The 8,118-nt window shown below is 42.3% G+C and overlaps 3 protein-coding genes across 4 annotated transcripts in view; 2 read left to right on the top strand and 1 right to left on the bottom strand.

Annotated features, from left to right (window-relative positions):
• LOC104802308 overlaps positions 1–3,953 on the top strand; it is a 5,173-nt gene extending 1,220 nt beyond the window's left edge. Inside the window, exons 3-16 of the mRNA XM_019204068.1 lie at positions 11–121; positions 243–336; positions 412–598; positions 737–992; positions 1,095–1,310; positions 1,397–1,483; positions 1,579–1,713; positions 1,810–1,923; positions 2,014–2,261; positions 2,410–2,490; positions 2,638–2,869; positions 2,973–3,071; positions 3,170–3,355; positions 3,447–3,953. Coding sequence (XP_019059613.1) covers positions 11–121; positions 243–336; positions 412–598; positions 737–992; positions 1,095–1,310; positions 1,397–1,483; positions 1,579–1,713; positions 1,810–1,923; positions 2,014–2,261; positions 2,410–2,490; positions 2,638–2,869; positions 2,973–3,071; positions 3,170–3,355; positions 3,447–3,548 — 2,148 coding nt within the window. The 3' untranslated portion in view covers positions 3,549–3,953. The remainder of the gene's footprint in view (positions 1–10; positions 122–242; positions 337–411; positions 599–736; positions 993–1,094; positions 1,311–1,396; positions 1,484–1,578; positions 1,714–1,809; positions 1,924–2,013; positions 2,262–2,409; positions 2,491–2,637; positions 2,870–2,972; positions 3,072–3,169; positions 3,356–3,446) is intronic.
• Positions 3,954–4,261: 308 nt separating this feature from the next.
• LOC104802297 (adenylosuccinate synthetase, chloroplastic) lies at positions 4,262–6,810 on the top strand. The gene is made up of 4 exons (XM_010525833.2): positions 4,262–4,632; positions 5,080–5,772; positions 6,035–6,346; positions 6,476–6,810. Exons 1-4 carry the CDS (start codon positions 4,309–4,311, stop codon positions 6,644–6,646), a joined length of 1,500 nt encoding a protein of 499 aa, XP_010524135.1. The 5' UTR covers positions 4,262–4,308; the 3' UTR covers positions 6,647–6,810.
• A 477-nt stretch (positions 6,811–7,287) lies between these two features.
• Positions 7,288–8,118, bottom strand: part of LOC104802284 (dehydration-responsive element-binding protein 2F) — a 1,770-nt gene continuing 939 nt past the window's right edge. The window contains exon 2 of one of the 2 annotated variants that reach the window (XM_010525821.1): positions 7,288–8,113. In XM_010525821.1, coding sequence (XP_010524123.1) covers positions 7,580–8,113 — 534 coding nt within the window. In that variant the 3' untranslated portion in view covers positions 7,288–7,579. The other variant, XM_010525813.1, reaches the window with a different exon arrangement.

Raw genomic sequence — 8,118 nt, 5'->3', positions numbered from 1 at the left:
AACTGTCGACCCTGCTGACTTACATGGGGCTGTGGTTTATCGTAACGCTTCCTGGAAGGCCGAGATCGGGCAGTGGCTTTGTAGTTGTGATGCAGTTGCCATGGAAGTTGACATCATTGAAGTAAGGATCCTGATATCTGGTTGTCTCTTTCCGAGGAAGTTGCTTGTTTTGTTCCTGGACACGGACACTGGTATGTTGAGATGTCTGTTTAAACTATGTTACGATCTTTGTGTCTCGGCAGCCAATTGGTGGGCGGAAATGCATGAATGGCTGCAGCAGCCAAGGTGTTTGTAACCATGAAATAGGAATATGCCGGTGTTTTCATGGATTTAGTGGTTAGTATTTCCTTCCTGCTTCTCAATTTCCTTATTCAACTCGACGAAGAAGTGAGAAAAATGCTTCTTGTATAGGTGAGGATTGCTCGCAAAGATTGCACCTAGACTGCAATTACGAGAAAACGCCTGAGTTGCCATATGGGAGATGGGTTGTCTCGATGTGTGCAACACATTGTGATACCACAAGAGCAATGTGCTTTTGTGGAGAAGGCACAAAATATCCGAATCGTCCTGTTCCCGAGGCATGTGGATTTCAAGTGAAGTAAGTTAATTAAGCCCATCATTTCCATGAAGGATGGCCAGATTGGTTATAAATTCATATCAAGTCTGTTTATTTATTTATTTATATACATTCCTTCTCCTCATACTTTAACAACTCTCTAACGCGATATTCATTCAGCTCACCGAAGGAGCCCGGGGGACCCAAAATGACCGATTGGACGAAACCAGACCTAGATATTCTCACAACTAACAGCAGTCAACATGGATGGTGCAATGTGGACCCAGAAGACGGGTATGCTTCCAAGGTTCAGTTCAAAGAGGAATGTGACTGCAAATATGATTGCCTCTGGGGTCGTTTCTGTGAAGTGCCTGTACAGTGCACCTGTGTTAACCAGTGCTCGGGTCACGGCCACTGCCGTGGTGGATTCTGTCAGGTAAAATACTGTATCTATAGAGGAAAGCAACAACAGTAGTCAAATTTTTGTGTATTCTTTATATTAATCTTTCTAATTTTTAGTGTTTTCCCCCCTTTCCAGTGCGAGAAAGGCTGGTTTGGCACAGATTGTAGTATCCCGTCTGTTCTCTCGACGGTTGGAGAGTGGCCCCAGTGGCTCCGACCTGCACGGCTTGAAGTTCCAAGTGGTACACCTGTCCCTGGGAATCTCTCTAATCTTAGTGCCGCGGTGAAAAAGAAGAGGCCTCTTATATACGTTTATGATCTTCCACCGGACTTCAACAGTTTGCTTCTTGAGGTTAGAATTACGACGTTTTGTAATCTCATTCAGGAACTTTTTGTGAGAATTTTTTTTAATGTTTTCTGCTTGAATCAATGGTTTAGGGTCGGCATTATAAGCTCCAGTGTGTTAACAGAATCTACGATGACAGGAATGCAACTATATGGACGGACTATCTATATGGTTCACAGGTATTATCTTAACCGAAGACAGAGTACACATAACATAAAGAAGAAATCTCCTGAATTGGAAGATAATTCCGTCTCTCCTTACCTTTTTCTTCCAGATGGCGTTCTATGAGAATGTTTTGGCCACCTCCCACCGCACGTTGAATGGCGAAGAGGCAGATTTTTTCTTTGTTCCTGTTCTTGATTCGTGTATTATAACTCTTGCTGATGAGGCGCCTCACCTTAGCATGCAGGTATATATCCTTTGTTTCGGTTGAGAAACCTGTCCTTCTGATTCATTGTTAATCAACTTCCTTTCTGACGGAACCTCAATGTTTCATCTGTTTCAGGACTATAGCAGATTGAGAAGCTCGCTTACCTTGGAGTTCTACAAAAGGGCTTATGATCACATCGTTGAGAAATATCCTTACTGGAACCGCTCATCCGGGAGAGATCATATCTGGGTAAGATGCATAAGTATCAATCTTGTTCCTCAGTTCAAAAATGGGCCATCAGTACTAATGATGTGACACTTATGCCCGCCCGAAAGGCAGTTTTTTTCGTGGGATGAAGGTGCATGCTATGCTCCGAAAGAGATATGGAACAGCATGATGCTAGTTCACTGGGGCAACACGAACTCGAAGCACAACCACTCGACAACAGCCTACTGGGCCGATAACTGGGACACCATTTCTCCCGATAGAAGAGGCAATCATCCGTGCTTTGACCCTGCCAAAGATCTCGTGATTCCTGCCTGGAAGGTTCCCGATCCTTTTTCGATGCGTGCCAACTACTGGGCTCGGTATCTTCCCATATGTCCAGCTGATCTGTTCCATTTTTGTGTTCTTCACTGCTTGCCTAAGCTTTACAGATTGATGTTTTAGTTTTATAGCTGCAAAACCCTAACGGGAATCTTGAAGTATTGGCCTTTCCATCTTTCATTGCATCAGATCCTGGGAGGAGCGCAGAACATTGTTTTACTTCAATGGGAATCTCGGACCCGCTTACGAGCATGGAAGGCCAGAAGATTCGTAAGTCTCTCACCAAAAGAAACATTGTCATTCTGAATCGTAAAATCATGTGAATGCAGAAACCATTGATCTCATGCCTTTGGTAAATACCTGCGCTCGTGGATGGGGAAGGTATATATAATGGTTACGGTTAAAACATCTATGCAGGTATAGCATGGGAATCAGACAAAAGCTGGCAGAAGAGTTTGGTTCGATCCCGAACAAGGACGGCAAGCTCGGGAAACAGCATGCAGATGACGTGATTGTCACTCCATTACGTTCGAGCAATTACCACAACGACTTGGCCACTTCCATCTTCTGTGGTGTGTTCCCTGGTGATGGATGGAGTGGTCGGATGGAAGACAGCATCTTGCAGGGTTGTGTCCCTGTTATCATTCAGGTATATCTATTTATCTACCCCGACAATATAAGAACAGAGAATCTCTTACTTGCAACTTTTACCTATTTTTCTTGTTTTGGCCATTTGTTGATGTTTCATGTAGGACGGAATCTACCTCCCGTACGAGAATTTACTCAACTATGACAGCTTTGCAGTTCGTGTGGACGAAGATGACATCCCGAAGCTTATCAAGATTCTCCGAGTAGTTACCCCGTTTCTCTGTTGACCAGTTTCTCAGCGTTTACTCCTAAACCTCGGGTTGAATAATTTAGGTATTATTACCCTTGAAAATTTCTGCAGGGATTCAACGAAACGGAGATACAGTTCAAGCTAGCTAATGTAAAGAAGGTCTGGCAAAGGTTCTTATATCGAGAATCCATCATGCTCGAAGCCGAGAGACAGAAAGCTGCTTTGGGCCACGAGGACGAGTGGGCGGTTCAGTATTCCCGGCTTAAGGAAGACGACATCTTTGCCACAGTCATACAGGTAATCTACTGCTCCTCTTCTGTAACCATCTATCTCTTCATAAAACTCATAACCTAGATCATCTTTAACGAGCTCTAATTCTCAATTCAAGATTCTACACTACAAGCTACACAACGATCCATGGAGAGAACAACTCACGAATCCGAGGAAAGACTACGGATTGCCTCGAGAATGTCTGGTAAGAACCAGCTGATTGTGTCGTCCTCTCAACCTCAAGATCAAAGTTCAAGTAAATACATCAAAGAGCTACACAAGCATGTATACTTACACAGGTCGGATACGTACTGCTAGGCGTACAAATACACGCATACGCATATACATACACACACACTGCACAAATGTATTGTTTTGTTTCTGTCCGTGCTTCGTTTTCCTCGTGGTATTTTATCTTTCATTAGATGGCATATTCATCTGCATTCTTGGGGATAGAGAGGGTCATTCTTGTTTACAGAAAAGTTGGAAGCTTTAGGTTGTTGAATCGGTTCTTTCCACTTGCTTGTTCGGCTCTGTAATTGTACCATCCCTTTTCCGGTTTAGCTTGGTTTAATCAAACCGGACGCTATAAAACGCCAATGGGTTTCACCCCTGTATCCCACAATCCTGGTCCAAGATTTTCCCCGGTGGAAGAATTGTTTCATGGAATACAAATTGAAGGGAAAAAAAAAATCTAACTAAATCTTTTGGGGAATTAATAAACATAAATCAATAAATTCTTATGGGAATAATGAAATAAATTCCATCAGCATCTTATTCTTACGTATACCAAATTGTAATATAAATAAATTCAGATGGATTTTCTACAAAACTAAAAACAGTTTGCTGACAGATGATTGAAAAAACACAGTTCATATCAGTGCGTATTGACTTTTTTTTTTTAATTATATATAACAAAGAAAAAAAAAGCAAACCCTAAAGAGTAAAACCTTTGTCTTCGTCTTCTGTTGTATCCGACAATGTCTCTCTCTCCTCTCTCCCTCGACTCCAACCCTATTCGGACATCTAGCTTCGCTGGCTATGGTATCGATGGCTGCCATCTCCGCCGTCCTCCGTTCAGCCACCACCGCCCGAGCTTCGTCGTCTGCTCCGCTTCCAAGCGGATGGTTCCTTCTGCGTCGTTGAGCGTCGCCGCTGCGGACTCCGCCGCCGCCGATTCGCTCCGGCGAATCGAATCGCTGAGTCAAGTCTCCGGCGTGTTGGGTTGCCAGTGGGGCGATGAGGGTAAAGGCAAGCTCGTTGATATCTTGGCCGAGCATTTCGATGTCGTTGCTCGCTGTCAGGTACTTATTTGCTCGAACTTCGTATTAGTTCGATCCTTTCTCACCCGTGCATTTGAATCGGATTCTTCGATTGTCTAAATTTTTGTATGTGTGTGTGATTTTGTGAATTTGTTTGTTCTTTTCTCGTGATCAAACTGAGGTCGGGAATTTGTGAATCGAATTTTTTTTATCAACGCAGATGCGTAAACTGCAGTTTACAGAGTTATATATTTCAGTTCATGACAAATCCTGTTATCTTCGGACATAGCATAAAAAAGGGTGGGAGTCTTTCAGCTTGTGTTGAAGAATATCACTATCCTGAATTTGGTATTGTCTTTGCTCTGTTTCTCTGTGGGTTTCGTGAGGGTTCCAGACTTGGGAAGATTTTTGTATGCTTTAAATTTACTTCAAAATCATTATGCCAAACTCTTTTTTTTTTTTTTTTAAAGTTCCATTTTGTTACCACAGGGTGGAGCCAATGCTGGACACACTATATATAATGCGGAGGGGAAGAAATTCGCTCTTCATCTTGTGCCTTCAGGGATCTTGAATGAGGATACCACTTGCGTGATTGGAAATGGAGTTGTGGTTCATTTGCCGGGTCTCTTTAAGGAGATTGATGGGTTGGAATCCAATGGAGTGTCCTGTGAAGGAAGGATTTTGGTCTCAGATCGTGCTCATTTGCTATTCGATTTCCATCAAGTGGTTGATGGACTTAGGGAATCTGAGCTTGCTAAGTCATTCATCGGTACAACCAAGAGAGGAATCGGTCCTTGCTACTCTAGCAAGGTGATAAGGAATGGCATCAGAGTTGGTGATCTTAGGCATATGGACACATTCCCACAAAAGCTTGATCTTTTATTGTCAGATGCAGCCTCGAGATTTCCCGGGTTCAAGTATACACCGGAGATGCTCCGGGAAGAAGTTGAAGCATACAAAAGATATGCTGAGAGATTGGAGCCCTTCATAACCGACACTGTCCATTTCATGAATGACTCGATTTCTCAAAAGAAAAAGATTTTGGTTGAAGGTGGCCAAGCCACAATGCTGGATATTGACTTTGGTACATATCCTTTCGTTACTTCTTCGAGCCCTTCAGCCGGTGGGATCTGTACTGGTCTCGGTATCGCTCCAAGAGTTGTCGGTGACCTTATTGGAGTGGTAAATGCATCTTCTTTCATGAACTCGTGTTGAATAGAACATGTGCATATTCTTAGTTTAACATTGCTACTTATATCTTTTCTGCTGTATGAAACCAACTGTGTATATTTTTCTCAAATCTTATATGTAGGTTTTGTAGCTTTATAGCAGCATTTATGCTAAAAAATTTCAACTGTCACCTTTTAACCAAATTTGGTAAACGATGAACAAAATAGGCAAGAAAGAATGATGATGATTCGGTATTGACTTGATCTATTGGCAGGTAAAAGCATACACCACAAGAGTTGGTTCAGGCCCGTTCCCAACAGAAATTTTAGGGCAAGGCGGTGACCTCCTTCGATTTGCGGGACAGGAGTTTGGCACGACAACAGGCCGTCCTCGTCGGTGTGGCTGGCTTGACATTGTTGCGTTGAGATATTGCTGCCAAATTAACGGGTTTGCTTCTCTTAATCTCACCAAGCTTGATGTGCTCTCTGATCTTTCGGAAATTCAGCTGGGTGTTGCGTATAAGCGGAGTGACGGAACACCTATTGAATCTTTCCCTGGAGATCTCCGTCTTCTTGAGGAGTTGCAAGTAAGTGTAATTTTTAGTACATATGATAGATATCATATTGAAAAATCTTCAATTATTGCCTGGGAAGTGATACTTCTTCCTTCTTGTGAGTGTTTTAAGTGACTTGTTTGCTTGTGCCGATGTTTTCAGGTGGAATATGAAGTCTTACCTGGATGGAAATCCGACATTTCTTCTGTCAGAAATTACTCGGTTCTTCCAAAGGCGGCACAACAGTATGTTGAGAGGATTGAAGAACTCGTGGGTGTTCCCGTTCATTACATTGGTGTTGGTCCTGGTCGTGATGCCCTCATATTTAAATGATTTTTTGGAGTTAGGTTTTTTGGCTCCTCGGCTGAACTCCAAATTTGACGAATTGAAAATTTCTTTACCAACCCATAATTAAGTACTTTCATATGTTGCATTGTTTTCATCATATTGAAATGAGCAGGAAGTCTGAGCTTAAAGCTATTTGCTTTGGAGTTTAATCTTCCTTCAGAGAAAGATGAAGAATCTTTTATGGTTTATAGGCGAGGTATATGATGAAGCTTTTGTTGAAGCTTCTTTAAATAGGTCTACTGAAGATTTATAGATATGGTTTGAATCCGGTCATAAAGGTATTGAAAAACACAGATAGACGGCTTGCCCCGTCTAGGGTCACGGGTATAATGCCTAAAGCCTCCCCTCAGATTCTTCTTTAGCAAAATTTCTTCACTTTTTGGATATTTTTGGTAGGCGAAACTTTCTAAAAGATGTCATTACATCATGTGAAGTGTCTCTATGTCTCTCCGTTTTGTTGTTTTCTTTTTCTTTTTCACAGAGCTTCGAGCAGGTCAAAATCTACAACTGATAAGAGAGTCAGAGACATGAGGCAGATCTTGGACTATAGAGGTAAAATGCTCTGCCCTTGTGCTTATAATCTATCACAGTATCGATATATCTGATTTGATTCATGAAATAGGGATTTCGTAGGCAAGATTTTCCCGGGTTACTTGCCAAAGACGTGCTTCAATTTCTATCTCCTGAGCCAGAAGGAATGGAAACCGTGGACACGTCTAATATCTCAAAGACCCAAACAGCTTATTATCATCCAAAAAGTACACTGATACACTCATTTGCTGGCCTTATGGACTGCACTAGTGCCATATCTTCTCTATCTAGGTATATCTATTATGTTAATATATGAAGAAACACTAGACTGAAAACTAAAGTCTGATCTTACTTCTGAGAGTTGGGTTTTCTATCAGTAGCTCTCACTCAATCTAAGCTCTCACAGAAGTTCCAGATGGAAGAAGGGAATATCGAATCATCATCATCAAGGTCGTAGGTCTGTAAGTTACTGCCATGGAACTGCTGCGTTGTAGAAGCTCCTGTCAACGTGTCCCAGTTGAAAATCTGATCCTCGAAAGAGCTCTCGGGTTCTTGATCTTGATATTTCCCGGATGTTGCCGAGTGACATTCAAGAACGTCACTTGCTTCGTCTTGGTTATCTTGCTTCAAGATTCCGAGTTGCTGAAGAAACTCGGTGAGGTCAATCTCCGGTTTCTTCTTCTTCTGGTCATCCATATCTGTCGAAACCTCTATGCTCTTGTCTTGCTCCGCTTTTTGCCGAGGTTCATCTTCTCTGGTCTTGCCATCAACGACAAGGCAAGTGTTATTATTATTATTATTATTATTAGTTTTTGAAGAATTGTTCCGAGATAGAAGTCCGGTCTTCTTGAGCTCCTCCAGTCTCTGATGAATGGCATGAACGCTTGGCTGAGCATTCACGTTGAGCAAACTGCAAGAGGGAAAGA

The sequence above is a fragment of the Tarenaya hassleriana genome, unplaced genomic scaffold (genome assembly GCF_000463585.1).
Source record: "Tarenaya hassleriana unplaced genomic scaffold, ASM46358v1 Cleome10, whole genome shotgun sequence".
NCBI classification, from domain to species: domain Eukaryota; kingdom Viridiplantae; phylum Streptophyta; class Magnoliopsida; order Brassicales; family Cleomaceae; genus Tarenaya; species Tarenaya hassleriana.
The sequence above is the reverse complement of the archived record's forward strand: the minus strand, read 5'-3'. Positions and strand labels throughout refer to the sequence as shown.